At 39.2% G+C, this 15,569-nt stretch overlaps 1 protein-coding gene across 2 annotated transcripts in view; it reads right to left on the minus strand.

Annotated features, from left to right (window-relative positions):
• The window catches only part of INTS9 (integrator complex subunit 9), a 133,704-nt gene that overhangs the window by 55,749 nt on the left and 62,386 nt on the right, over positions 1 to 15,569 (minus strand). For both annotated transcript variants that reach the window (XM_036750754.1, XM_036750755.1), the window contains 2 exons: positions 7,856 to 7,976; positions 6,899 to 7,033 (listed from right to left, as the gene is read on the minus strand). In XM_036750754.1, the coding sequence (XP_036606649.1) occupies positions 6,899 to 7,033; positions 7,856 to 7,976 (256 nt within the window). The remainder of the gene's footprint in view (positions 1 to 6,898; positions 7,034 to 7,855; positions 7,977 to 15,569) is intronic.

The raw sequence follows: 15,569 nt of genomic DNA on the forward strand, positions 1-15,569 counted from the left end.
AGGAGGGAGGAGAAAGAGGGAGAAAAAATTTGGAACCCCAAAACTTGTGGAACTGAGTGTTGTAAACAAACAAAAAAAAATTTATTAAAAAAAAAAGAAAGTGTATCAGCTAGTGGTGATGGAGTGAGTGGCAAAGGAGGAATCGGAATGACAACACTAGATGTCCTGTTATGACAGGAAACAGATGACAAGAGGTAAACCTGGAAGCTGAAAACAACATTAACCTTCCTAGGTTTAGCCTGTAGTATTACTTTCCTGTGAAAATTAAATGCCTGCAAGCAAAAGGAAACAGACAAATGCTAATACAGCAATAAAATAAGATTTCCTTGGATGGCAATAACATATGTGATTAGGTCATGCCACACATACAAAATTTCAGCTTCCATAACATTGAAACATCCAATTTCCAGTGCTGATATAAAGAAAAGCTTTTTTTTTAAAGGCTTTTAATGCCACTTTCCAAAGCAAGCTGTTACCTCAAACGAACACTCACTGAGTACTTCACATAGGAACATTTTATGCAAATACTCAAGTGAAAAGGGAAATCTGTTTTCAGGTGCAGGACCATTGTATAAAATTAAACTATAAACCTAACAGTTCACCACAACACTTCTCAATGAATAAAGTAAAAAAAAAAGCACGGATCGACCCCCAAATGCTGAGGCACTGTTAAGGATATTGTAGAAAGTACAATACTTGTCCACGTTCTCCCTTATAATTGCCGCTGGAAGTCCTTATAGTGGAAGCTTTCCTCATTTTCTTCTGCTATTGCACAGACATTAGTGGAGCATTCTGGCTGTCTGCCTGTCATCCCTCATTTTCTTCTACCTTGGGCAAGGCTGATCTGTATTTATACAAATGCATACTTTTCCATAGATGGGGTGTTATGCAGAAACCATTTTTCCATTTTTTCCAGCTTACAGTAACTTCCCCCTCTAATCCATTTTCCACAGAGCTGCCAAATGAATCTTCCTAAAACAAGGATCTGACCATGTCACTCACCTTCTAAAAAATCTTCCATGGCTCCCTATTTCCTTCAGGATAAGCTATAAATGTATCAGCTTGGCATTTTAAGTCCTCTATAATCTGGTTCCCACTTACCTTTACAGTCTTATTTCATATATCCCCCCTTCACATTTGACACTCCAGTAAAACTGGCCAGCTAGCTATTCCCCATACATATCACTTTGTACAAGTGGTCCCCTATGTGTGCAGAACAGTCATTCTGCATCCACCCCACAGAATCCTAAGCTTCCTTTAAAGAACAGCTCACAAGTTCTCTTTGAGGCCTTTCCCAATTTGCCAAATTATGAGCATTTTCTCCCTCCTGAAGTTACTTTTTAATTCTTGTTAAACCTGGTAGTCAGAGCACATGGTTTCAGATCCTGTTTCTTACTACCTGCGTGACCTCAGAGGAATCTCTGGGCTTAACTTTCCTCATCTAAAAAATGGGGATTGTACTAAGTGACCTCCAAAGTCCCTTTCAGCTTTAAATATATGATCCTGTGATGCTACTTTGTATTTATTTGTGTTACATATTGTAAAGCCCCACTAGAATGTAGGGTTTTCAAGGGTGAGAGCTGTTTCATTTTTTTTACTAGTGACTAGTAAGCAATTAATAAATATTTGTTAAATTTCCTGAAACACTCTTCTCTTGGCTTCTATAAACACTGTTTTTATTGTTCAGTTGTTTCAGTTGTGTACAACTCTTTGTGACCCTATTTGGGGTTTTCTTGGCAAAGATACTGGAGTGGTTTGCCATTTCCTTCTCCAGCTCATTTTTACAGATGAGGAAACTGAGGCGAACAGTGTTAAGTGACTTACCCAGGGTCACACATCTAATAAGTGTTTGAGCAGGCCCTGTGCTCTATCCATTGTGCCACCTGGCTGCCCATAAACAATGCACTTTTCAGATTATCCTCCAATTTTAGCCATTGTTTTGTTTCTGTCAATATCTCCTTACCTTCCTTGGTAACCAGAGACATAATAAGGCTTACACACTTCTGTCTTTCCATGGCTTCACCTATTACCTCTATGCTGGTAACTCTACAATCTATTTCTTTAGGTCTGTTTTCATAGTAAACTCCTGATTACTCTCTGTACTTGCCAATGATATACTTTGATTTGGATTATTCACAACCAAACTCAGCTTTTCCTAATAATCTCTGTCTTGATGTTTCTCTTTCTTGTCAATATACCTATTCATCTTTGGCTCATTGTTTTCTTTCTTATACTTAGTCAACAAGCTCTCCTATTTTTTCCTTTGAAATACATCTAATAATTTTCTCTCCATTGTTACTGCCACTGCCCCAGTCTGGAGCCTCTTCACATTATACCAGCTCACTGCAGCAGCCTCCTATACCTAGTTTGTACTTAGGCTTGAACCCCACCACTCCATATTGCATATTACTCCCAAATTACCTCCTAAAAGTACAAGTTTCAGTATATAAATCCTCTTTCCTAAGAGCTTAAAAGGCTACTTACTTTCAACCACATGAAATCAAAACTATTCCGCCTGGCTTTCAAAACCCTCTCTAGAGAAGATTAAGGACTGCTTGCCCGCCAAAGAGACTGCAATGTTGGTGTTAGAAACACCACCTTTGAGAACTGCAGCCAAACTCTCAGCAACCTTCGCCACTTCTTTTTAGGCATCACTTCATTTTAGCAGGGATTGTCTGGATTTCTTGAGGCACTGGCAGTTCTCAAAACAGATGTCAACAGCAGCAACTGTAAAACGCTGTAGAAATATTCACTAAAACATGATGAATTGAGGAAGTTTGCTAATGAAGCTGGGTATTATCTTTGCTTGAAAACTTTCTAAAAGGAAATATCTGTCTAAAGATCAAATGACATAATACGTGTCAAGTGCTTTGCAATCCTTTAAGCACCATAAAGCCCATCACCAGGAAACTTATCATCAAGGACAACGCATCATCTTTGATACTTCTACCTCATCAACACCCTCAGTTGTCTCTGCCCCTCTGACTATGGCTGGAGATAGGAGCGAAAACTCCCATAGTCACATTTAGTAAAGAGGGCTCAGTACCCCAGTCAATGCTTCATTTCCTACCAGCTGTATTGCTTGGATTTGGCATATTTTCTTTCCCCATTAGACTGTAAGCTCCCTGAGAACTGATGAATTCTGGATGTGGACTGAAGCATACTTTTAAAAAAAAATTTATTTTTATTGTTTTATTTTGTGTTTTCTTTTGCAAGAAGTTTAATATAGAAATCTGTTTCACATAACTTCGCATGCATAATCAATACCAAGTTACTTGTCTTCTCAAGGAGGGGAGGGGTGGGAGAGAAGTTGGAACTTAAAATTCTACAACAGGATTGTTGAAATTTTTTTACATGTAGTTGGGGAATACATAACAAAATAAATAAAATTAGGAAAAAAAGATTGGAAGCTCCTTGGGGGTAGGTGCTGACTTTCTTTTTCTTATTTGTATTCCCAGCACTTAGCACAGTGCCTGGGACATAGTAGGTGCTTAATATTTATTGTATTGTATGTGAATGCTAGTTTTTATTTCACTCAACAAGGAGTTATTAAGCATCTACTATATGCCAGGCATTGTGTTAGATACTACAGATACAGACACAAAAACAACAGTTTCTTCCCTCATAGAGCTTACATTCTTTTGGGGAAGAAAGGATATGTATACGTGTGCGTGTGTGCGTGTGCGTGTGTGTGTGTGTATGTATATATATGTGTGTACATATGTACACACACACACACACAAGAAAATACAAAATGTATACAAAGTAATTTAGCACTTGAGGGTTGGATGAGAAGGATGTCAGTAGGAGGTGGCACATGAGCTGAGCTTTGACAAAAGCTAGGGATTCCGAGTACTGGAAGAAAGGAGACAATGCATTTCAGGTAGAGAGGAGGAACAAATCTGTGCAAAGGTACAAGGGTGAGAGATGGCATGTTGTGTATGGGAAACACCGGGAAGGCCAGCTTAGCCAGAACACAGTGTGTGTCAGTGGGAGTAATGCATCATTAACCTGCGAGGGTCTAAGTTGTAGCCAAATTCTGAAGGGCTTTAAATGCCAAATAAATGATTACTTTATTCTTGAGGCCGTGGAGGCCAGGGTAGCCTTTGAGCAGAGGAATTCTATGGATGGCTATGTGTGACTGGAGAAAATGGGGTACATATGAAAGATGTGGAATAGTGAAGACTTCATAACTGACCAGACATGGATGCTGTGAGAGAGAAAGAATGGTAGCACCCTTGATAGAAACAGGAAAATAAAGAAGAGGGGCGAATCTGGGGGAATAGGAAGATTACGTGTTATCTTAAGACATGATAGGCTTAAGATCTATATGGTAAATGTAGCTGGAAATGTCTAATATGTAGTTGGTGATATGGGACTGGAGCTAAGAAGAGTATAGATATGATCACTGAATCTCAAGGACTGATCAGATTACTGAGATGGAACGTGTAGAGAGAAAAGAGAAGGCTCAGGACAGAACCTTAGGGAATGCTAATTAGGGTGGGGTATGAATGAAGTACAGGAGCCTAACAAGTGGCTTCATAGGTATGAAAACCAGGGGAGAGCAGTATCAGGAAAACCCAGAGAAGAGGAAGGATCCAGGGGGCAGAAGGTAGTCAAGAATGCCTGATACTGCTTCAATACTTTGATTATGTGTGACTCTTGTTCATGTTGTTGTTGTTGAGTCATCTCAGTTGTATCTGACTTTGTGACCCTATGGACCATACTGTCCTTGGGGTTTTCTTGGCAAAGATACTGGAGTGGTTTGCCATTTCCTTCTCCAGTGGATTAAGGCAGACACAGGTTAAGTGACTTGCCCAAGGTCACATAGCTAGTAAGTGTTTGAGGTTACATTTGACCTCAGGTCTTTCTGCCTCCAGGCTTAGCACTCTATCCACTGAGCAACCTAGCTGCCTTTTACTCTTGTCCATATCCTCCTATATATGCCCAATGAGGGAAATCCATGGATGTGTTTTTTCATTGCCTTTGGGTTACCTGAAACTTTAATTCTTAAGAGATTGTGATAATCAGTGATTCAGTGGCATAGAGAACCACTGGGAGGATACTGAGCTAGGAGATCATCTTCTGTTTAAGGGAGAAGCTTAGGAACATTACGGAGCTGCAATTTCTCAAAAGTAATCCAACTTGGTTTTGCCCTATTAAGTTCCCTGTCTATAGCATCTGCCCCAGCCACATGAACTGATGTTACCAGTTGTATATGCATAAACAGCAGGACATTATGGTTAGAGCATAGGCACTCTTCATCCACTTGGGTATGAGACAGTTTGTAGAATATCAGGATCAATCCTTAAGGGATTAGATAAGGCCTTCATTGGGAAGGGCGTGAAGTTATAGGCAACTAATACTATGTCATCGAATGATAATAATAAGCAATAACAGTAATTGCTGACATTTATATAGCACCTCAAGGTCTGCAGAGGTCTTACATATATTATCTCAGTTGATCCTTACAACAGCGTGGTGAAGCAGGTGCTACGTTCTCCATTTTACAGATATGGACACTGAGGCTGATAGCAGTTAAGTGGAAGGCAGTGGCTGTTTTTGCCTTCCTTGGTATCTTTAGTGTTTGGCAAAGTGCTTAACACATAGTAAATGCTTAATAAATGCTTGATGATTGACTGATTCCTGCCATACCACCCCCATCTTGTACCTGTGGCACTGATTTTCTTGAACCTGAGACTTCATATTTATCCATACTTTCATTTTACTAGCTACAGTCCAATGTTTTAACCTGTCAGAGTATTTATGTATTCCAACTCTCAATTAGTGCATAAGCTATCCCTCACAGCTTTATTTTATCTATAAAGATGTGATATCACTCTACCACACTCCCCTTGGTGAGTTCCTTCCAGTGTCCTCCATTTGAGGGTGGGCCCAAGTGGACCATGCTTCATTCCCCTTCTGGCTGTGCTTCTGTCTCTCCAGACTGCACCACTGTGCCCTCACAGGGATACCTTCTCCTTTTTCAGCTCCTTTTTATGTGTTTTCTTTCCCCATTAGTATGTAAGCTCTTAGAGAGCAAATAACGTCTATTTCTACCATAGTGCTTAGTGCCTGACACACAGTAAGCACTTAAGAAATGTTTGTTGCCTATTAGCCTCTGCAAAGTTGATAAGCAAGTCATCTATGTCTTTATGCAAGTAATTTGTAAAAATATGAAATATGAAAAATAAACAATAACAAAAACAAAAATATGAATCATGAAGCACCAGGCCAAGCATAGATTCCTGGGACATTCCACTAGACCTGTTGGCATCGAACCATTAATGACAACTCTTTTAGTCCAGACAGTGGTTTAGCAATTACACCTGTCAATTCTTTTAGTATCTTTGGATATAATTCATTTGTGTTTGATGACTTGAACTCATCAAAGCTAACAAAGTAATCTCTTACTACTTCCCCACTTCTTTTGGGTAACCCGATTATGTCTTTTTATCCTATTGGATTTTTGTCTATGAAATTATTTCCTTAAATCCTTCATGGAATATCCACCCAAAATACTAGAATCTCTTTTTCCCTTTTAAGTATCTTAGTTCCCAATGCAGTTTGTGCTTCATATAGCTATAGTTATAAAAATAAATACAAAATCCTTGTAAATATAAATATAGTGTGAGACAATTAATGCCTATGATAAAAATACTATTTTTGTTTTCATATTTTTGCTGAATGTACTTGGCTATTTAGTGCAGATCTCTGCCCAAGTGTGGTTCTAGTTTGATACATGAGAACAGCCTACCCTGCATAAAAAGCATCTGTACAACTGGAAGATGGGAAGAGCTCACTGAGTATAGCTGATGCACTGTAGCCAACCAAAGCCCTTAATTATTGGGTTAAATAATTTTTACAACTGAGTTGTCAGGAAGAAGAGAGAAAATACCTGGGGGTGTGTAGTAAGCAAGGAAGAACCCGAGACATAGGACACTTTCTCATAATGTGACTGAATAATCCAATTGGAACTTCCAAGTGCATAGCCAGAGCTAAGGGGAGTCACTTGTACTGCACCGAAAAGCTCCTGCAAAGCAAGGCAAAATTATTTTTGAAACTAAACACCATACTATATGCACCTACATTTTCTCTCATTCACAATGAAAACATTTCGAAACAAACTAGCCAGAAAAATGGTAAAGGTCATAAGGTAACCACTGAAAGGTACAAATTCTCTTATTTTTACATATCCTTTAGGTTTAGTCCATTTGCATCTGCCATGTACATAATGACTGAGGACATAATGAATGAAAATGGTGACCCTTTAAAAGATGGAAGAAATACCAGTACTTTTTAAATGTTGGGTTTGTTTAGGTAGCTAATCTATGAGTGAATGACTTGGCAAAATTTGGCAAAGATGCAGGAAGTCTATGGTCAGTTGGGTCACTGCTTCAAAGAAATGTCTCACAGATTTTTCCAATGTTTCCTGTTATGCTCAACGCTTCCTAGTTGTTTTTCCAAAAATTTTTAGGAAATCCCCATTGCCCTGAGGGGGGCAGGAAGAGAGACTCTTCTATATCTCAACAAATAGGAGCAGGTCCTAGGGAAGAATATAAGGGACAGGAAAGGACCATTTCCTCCCTTACTGCAACTAAGAAATTGGACAGTTACAGGAAGGGGAAGCCACTATCAAATAACTCTGAGTTCTGCCCTTGGAGGCCAGGAGAAAGTGACAAATGATCCACGAGTTGTCAAACTGTGCTCTACCTATTCACTTTCTATGCACCACAGTGGGGCCTCTAGGGATTTGGAGGCTTCACGGAAGGGAAACTAAAGGATTCTTATAGCTCCAGAAGAACATTATGGATTTTAGCTGCTCATAAATCATTGAAGTCAAAGGAGCACTCACGATTTTCTGAGAATAGCCCACAAGCTGGATTTTACTGAGAGCAGAGTTCACTTCTTGTGTTGTGTAGCACCTTCTCCACGTTGAAACTTCTACTGCATCCTTGAGGGGAGCAGGCAACAGTCTGTGAACACGCAATATACAGTGTCTATTACACAACATACGACATTTGGTATCTTTGAACAATTGTCTTTAGAATACAACCTTCTCTTGTCTCCACCAAAAAACCTGAAATACACTTTGGTCATAGGATAGTTAAGACGCAGAACTGACATGGAGGCCTGTGTTGAAAAAGAAAGTCTGAGATAAAAGAACACAGAAAGAGTACTACTTGTAATATTTAATAGAAATAATAAGAAATCTACTTTTATCAAATTTATCATTTATTCTAAGGGAAAGGCAATTACTAGAGTCTGTAACAGTCTGGAGACCCACTGTACATATATGCCAAGTAATTTCAATTCTCCTTGTCTCAGCTTGTCAATCGATAAAATGGTGATAAAAACCCTTATCTTTCTTTGAATAAACATTTGGGCAGTTTTACCAATTAACTAGTTAAGAATATTTACATAAAGTGTATCACTATTATCATTCTTCTATCAATAAATAAAAAGCGAATGGCTATTCTGTTCTGTATTCCTCAGAAGGATACAAAGAAACAGCGTTTCTGTCCTTAAAGAACTTACAAACTGAGGGGGAGTGAACACAAAAACAACTACATAAAAGGTTAGTGCATTTGTAACAATTTGTAACTTAGGAAGCAGTTGGTGGCATAGTTGATACAGCACTCGACCTGGAATCAGGAAAATCTATGTTCATATCCAACCTCAGACACTTACTAGCTATGTGACCCTGGGCAAGTCACTTAACTTTTGCGTGCCTCAGTTTCCTCATCTGTACAATGCTGATAATAACAGTACTGACCTCCCAGGGTGGTTGTGAGGATCAAGTGAGAAAATATTTATAAAGTGCGTAGCACAGGGCCTAGCACATATTTGGTACTCAACAAATGCTTGCTCCTTTTCTCTTTTAGTAAATAAAATCTTAGGGAGCTTTCTGAGACTTAGAAAGATTAAGTGCCTTGTCCAATCCCTATTGGCAAAATTTGGTGGAGATATGGGAAGCCCTGACATGCCATATGAAGGAACTGAACCCAGGTCTACTTGATTCTTGACACTAAATAGGTTGTGATTTCTAACTCTGCAATATCTTGCATATACATCCCCTTCTTTCCACTTAGACTGTGTTACCTCTACTCCAACTCCCTACTTCCTCTCATCTGGCCTACTGCAATAGCCTTCTAATTACTCTCCAGTCAAGTTTCTCGCCACTCCAATCCACCTTTCACTCAGTTGCCAAAGTGATTTTCCTGAAGCATAGGTCTGACCACGTCACTGACCCCACTCAATGAACTCCAGTGGCTCCCTAGCACCTTCTTAACTTTTACTTCTCTTCACACGCTCTGTGATCCAGCTACAGGGGCCTGTTTGCTATTCCTCAAACACAAGGCATTGCTCTATGTCACTGCACTGGCTCTCTCCCCCAGGCCTGGAATGCCCTATTTCTTATCTGCTGTTTTTTTTAAATTCTCAAAGGAGAATTCCAAAATGCTTTAGGAAAATTTGAGGAGGAAAAGAACATTTTTAGATGGAGGGGACTAGGATGGTTAAATGGAAGAAAATGAAAATATACCAGAGCTGAGTCTTGGAAGAAGAGACAGATTCTGAAAAGTAGAAGTGAAAAGGGAATGTATCCAGGCACTCCATGCCTAGAAAGAGTGCTGTAATATGAAACAGGACAGGAAAAAATGCTCAACTAAGGAGTTTGTTATTTTGTTCTAGAAGGAACAGAGCACTACTGAAGGTTTCTGAAAAGGAAGCTATAACCTAGAATATAGTCTTAGTGTGTAGGAGCCAGAGATAAAACAGATAAGATGTGCAGCATTTCTGGACTTTGAGATTCCTTCTCCAGCACTGCCTGTTATCTTCCTCACTGCTGCCTGGGACACAGAAGGGCAGGCATATTTCTTGCCATTTTCAGAATCTCTCTGCCTGCCACCATTACCCAGCAACCTTCTTCCTTTGAGGCTCATTTTATTTGGATATTTCACTCTATGCAGAGATCTTAGTGTTCTCAACAAGCCAATAAACTCTCAAAGAGTTCAGCAGCTAATTAAGCTGGCTTGAAGTTGTCTCTCCTCTACAACCCCCACCCCAGTATTTGGGGATTTCAATTTATGTGTTGCTGTTCCCTCATATCCTTGGCTTCCTGGTTCACCAACTCCTCAACTCCCCCAAGTTCACGTAAAGGGTGTTACTAGTTTTGAAAGAAAAAAAGGGATTTCAAGAGGCAGAGGTAAAGAGGCCATGAATTCCAGGCACAAAGGACAACAAAATCAAAGGTGCCAAGACAGGGGGAATATCATGTGTGATAAAAAGCAAGATCAGTATGGCTGGTATATAGTGGGAAAAGCATTAAGGTATAAAAATTGGAGAGGTAGGTTAGGGCCAGGTTAGGAAGGGCTGTAAAAACTAATTAGAGGAGTTTATATTTGATCCTAGAAGAGACAGGGAACCACTGAGGTTCAATGAATAGGGGAGTGAATATCTCTTCTTTCACTCTTGTCTCCCAAGAGGTGAACTTTCTCTTTACCAAGGCAAACCTCTTTACATGTACAAGTGATCCCACTCCATTCCATCCTGTCTTCTCCAACAAACTGCCCTCTTTATCATCTCTACTCTGTTCACTTATCTACAATTTATCCCTGTCTCCTGGCGCTTCCCTATTGTCTACACACATGCCCATGTCTCCCTCTCTTTAAAAATCTTTAGGTGACCCGTCATTTACCCTTGCAATGGCCTTCCCTCAATCTTCATCCTTCGTGACCTCTCTGCAGCCTTTGACATTGTTGGTCCCTCCCTTTTTTTCCTGGATATTCACTTCTCTCTCTGTTTTCCTGACACTGTTCTCTCCTGGTTCTCTGCCTATGTTTCTTCTTAGTCTCCTTTGCTGGATCTCCTTCTGTGTCATGCCTACTAAGTGAGAATGTCTTAAAGGCCTCTGTCCTAGGCTGTCTGCTCTTCTTTCCCTATACTACTGTACTCGGTGTCTCATCAGTTCCCATGGATTCAATTATCATCTCTATGCTGATGATTCTCAAATCTAATTATCAAGCCCTAACCTTTCTGCTGATCTCCAGTCTCGTATCTCCTACTGCCTATTCATCTCTTGAACTAGATGTCCTGTAAACATCCTGAACAACACGTCCAAACGGAACCTTACCCTCTGCTACGTACAGTGTAACCCAGTGACACTGGCCTCCTTGCTGTCCCTCATACAAGACACTCATCTCCTGACTCTGGGCATTTTCACTGGTCGTCTCTCCTGCCTCAAATTCTCTCCCTCCTCATCTCTGCTTCCTGGCTTCTTGCAATTCCTAGCTAAAATCCTATCTTTTACAAGAAGGCTTTATTATTCCCCCTTAATTCTAGGGCCTTTCCGTGGTCAATTAGCTCCAATTTATCCTGTATACAGCTTGTGTGTACATAGTTGTTTGTATGTTGTCTCCTCCATTAGACTGTGAGCTCCTTAAGAGTAGGGTCTATCTTTTTCCTTTTTCTGTACCTATAGTGCTCAGCATAGTGCCTGGCACACAGTAGATACTTAATACTTAATGACTTAACTGGTTTACAGAATTTTAGAACTCGAAAGAATCTAATCCAACTCCCTCATTTTGAAGATGAAGAAACCAAGGTATGGAGAGGTCAGATGACTTGCCTCGTTGATGGTAGCCTAGCTTCTAATCCAGGACTCTTTTAAGTACATGTTACTCAATACCATGATAAAAGCAATATTTAGGGAAAAGTAATCTAATAGTAGCATTCAGGAAGAATAGGATCTAAAACTATCACTGTTAGGAAAAGTATATACTTTCATGGTTGTTTTTGTATTAGAGTGTCATATATTATATAGAGAATATATATCATATATCGTATTTATATATATTATATGTAATCATATAATGAGAGTGTCATATAATATATATCCCACTAAAGTCTAGCTCAGAATTCACTATGACCCCAGTAGAAATTCCTTATAAAAATTCTTCTAAGATATGTGTGCGCACGTGTGTGTGTGTGTGTTGGGGGGTAGGGGAGGATGTGTTACAGTGGCAGGCAGTACTCACTGTAAGGCCCTGGCACGTTTCTACACAAAGTCTTAGGGCAGCTAGGTGCAGTCTGGAACAACTGAATTCAAATCCTGCCACAGACCCTAGTTGGGTGTCTTTGGGTAAGTCATCTGAACTTTTGTCTGCCTCAGTTTTCTAAACTGCAAAATGGGGATGAGAATAGTATCTACTTTTAGAAGGTTGTTGTGACGATCAAATGAAAAACTATTTGTGACGTGCTTAGCACAGTGCCTGGAACACAGTAGCTGCTTAATAAATGTTTATTCCTTTCCCTGGGCAAGTCTCTTAACTTCTCTGTTTCTCTCATTTCCTAATCTGTAAATTGGAGATGATAATAGCACCCACCTCACCAGGATGTGACAGTTAAATGATTATGCCTCTCTTAGAGACATTAAGGTGCTACATAATTGCTAGTTCTGTGTCACTAGTTGACTGAAGCAGAGAAACCCCAACTATAACAACCCTTTTCCTAAAATTTAGAGAGTGTACGGTTACATTTCCATTTAGGATAATTGGAAACTGCTACAACTCACATGTGAATAAAAAATTATTTAATATTTGTAGAGATTAATCAACACTACAGTGCTACAAGGAGGTCCTGAACCAGGAAACTAGGCTTTCTTTCAGACTGAGATACATGGTTTATTTTTCTACATTTTTACATTTTCTACTTAATCTTTGGATTGAGGGTAGGTGAGTCAGAGGCTTTATATTACAAGGGATTCTTCTCCCCTCCCCCATCACTCCCCCTCCCTTGAAACTATCTCTTTTTGAAAATTAGTTGTCAGGGTAGAGATGAAAAGAGTGAACTGTAATGTCAGAATAGAAAAGAGAAATGGCTAACTTCTTCTAAATAAATCTCAAAAAATGGCATCAACTTGAGGTAAGAAGCCATAGAACTGTCAAAAAGTAAGAGAGGAATAGTTTTTTGTATATTAAATTCAGGCTAAATCAAATGGTAATACACACCAATTTCTAGTGATTTAAGGAAATTTGTCAAGTTTCTGTGATCTATGAATTCAAATACTTTAATTTATTGTTATATTTGGCTGATGAACTTCTCACTTATAATTTATGCTACTGAGAAAAGAGTAAGCCTGACCCTTGGCAGGACTCCTCAAAGGCAAATAGTATAAGCATGTGCCTTTCAAGGGCCAAGACCACTAGAGAATGGAAGTCAAGGGTTGGCATTACAGTGTGACATTTGAAAAATGCTTTCCTCACAATAAACTCGAGAGGCTGGAAACAGGTTCAGAGACAAATGATTTGCCCAACGTCAAAGAGTTACGAAATGCCAGGGCCAGGATTTCAACCAAAGTTTCCTGACCCAAGTCTAAAGCTTATTCTATTATGTCAAACTTCTAGGGATAGAATACAAGGGTAATTTAGTATTCTTCTGTATAGACACTTCCAAGATGAACTTATTTAGTCTACTAGCATAAAATTAAATTGTGGATCCCAAAGAAATTTTATCCTCTTTACGTTATATAACAGGTAAATCTTTAGCCTAGATGACCTAGACATCCCTTCCAGCTCTAAATCTTTGACCTCTTTGCCAAAAACCGTTTACATTCACATCCAAGGGGAGAAAAATGAAACATTTTCCTTCAATTCTGCTTTCTCCCCTTATCTAACACTTCAGGGTATTCCTTTTAAAAAGTCAGCCTTATTGCACCAAAATGATCTGCCCTCAAAACAAAATTCTGTTCTGGAAGGAAAAAAGGCTAAGGATAAAAAACCCCAAAAAACCAAAACCACACCACCCCTTTTTCAAATGAATGTTTCTCTATCTTTCAAAGTCATTAAGGTTCACAAAAAAGTTTACTTCAAGTTAGAGATAATTTGGCATTTTCATGCCAAATTATTCTATTTGGTATTTAGATATCATATAGATCTCAAATAGAATATTTCTATTCTATTATTCCATTATTCTAAACCAGGCCTCAAAGGCCACATAGGGCCCTCTAGGTCCTTAAGTGGGGCCCTTTGACTGAATCCAAACTTCACAGAATAAATTCCCTTAATAAAAGGATTTGTTCTGTAAAACTTGGACTCAGTCAAAAGGCCACGCCCAAGGGCCTAGAAGGCCACAGGTTTCCCACCCCTGCTCTAGACCTTTTTCCCAAGTGCCCAATATTTTTTTTTCACCAGCCTTAAATGATTCCCAGAATTTGGGTACGGTTTATCTGTTCATTTTCGGATAGACAGCTTCTGTCTGACAATAAATATGTAAATGTCCACACTTGTGTCAATTACACACACATATATGTGTATAGTTTGAGATTCGTCTTTGAAGACAGAGAACATAGGAGAGACTGGAAAGGGAAAGTGTTAACCTTAGAATTCTGGAGGATGGTTGAGAAGCCTGCTTTACCATCTCTTAGTGGTGTGCTCATCTTTGATTTATGTCAGAGATGGATGGAGATAGGCCTTGGTTCCCTAAGCAAGCATTACCTCTTCAAAGAAGCATCCTTTAACTGTAGTGAACAAAGATAGGTATTTGAGTTAGCACTTGTGAATTAAAACACTGCAAGAATCCACTGCCTCTGAGGCAGTAGTATGTCATCTCCTTCTCCTCCAAAAGGGAGATGAGAGACACCTGATGATCTGGAGTAGACAAGGCATGGACTCTAGTCTTAGGGAGTGAACAGGGAACTGTCTAAAAAGATATTATTTTCAGAAAAATGAAGTGGTCCTGCTTGGACTATCACAAGTTCCAAATTGTCTTGGAAAGAGGTAAAGATAGGCTAGGAAGGAGAGTGGATATTTATTGCCTCTTTTTTCTTTTCTCTACTCATGCTTCTAGATAGCTTCACGTTCCCCTGCCTTACCTTTAGTTTTTACCTACCCTGTGACTGAAAGATGCATTCTTTCCCTAATTATAAACCCCCCACAAGCTTAATTCTCCTGTACACCAACAGAGTAGGTTTGATAGTCACACATCACCTTATGTTTATAATCCAAAAAGTAAAATTTCATGTGAAGAAGCCTTGCATGGGACCACAGGGACTTTTGGCTTTACCATAATTCTAAATCTGAACATGTCATTCCTTTGCTGCTAAGCCAAACTTGCTTCTCCTACTTTGTGGCTTCTGGACACCGAAAAAAAAAAGCAATTCTAAAATTATTACCTTTATTTTTAATAACCCTTTCAAAAGGATTTTTCTCAAGTCACTTAAAAAAATAGATGATTTATTCTTCAACCCGGTCAGTGTTTGGTACATTTCCTTTCTAAGCTAGTGATTTTATATTTCATGGATGGGGCCTAGCCCAAGGTCACAAAGGAAAAAGACAGAATTAGAATTTGAGATTTCCTGAGACTTAGTCCAGTGTTTCAGACCTAGGGCTCAGGAGTCAGGAAGTACTGACCTCACGACACAAATTTTCTTTGGTGCCAAAATTATTTATGGTATAATAACATGAAAGCTGTAAATTTTTTTTTGAAAGCTGTAAATTTAAAGGGAGTAAGATGAGGTTAAGTGTGAAAGAAAAGCAGATACAGAGAAGCAACAGACAGACACAGAGGAG

The sequence above is a fragment of the Trichosurus vulpecula genome, chromosome 3, assembly GCF_011100635.1.
Source record: "Trichosurus vulpecula isolate mTriVul1 chromosome 3, mTriVul1.pri, whole genome shotgun sequence".
In the NCBI taxonomy this organism is placed as follows: domain Eukaryota; kingdom Metazoa; phylum Chordata; class Mammalia; order Diprotodontia; family Phalangeridae; genus Trichosurus; species Trichosurus vulpecula.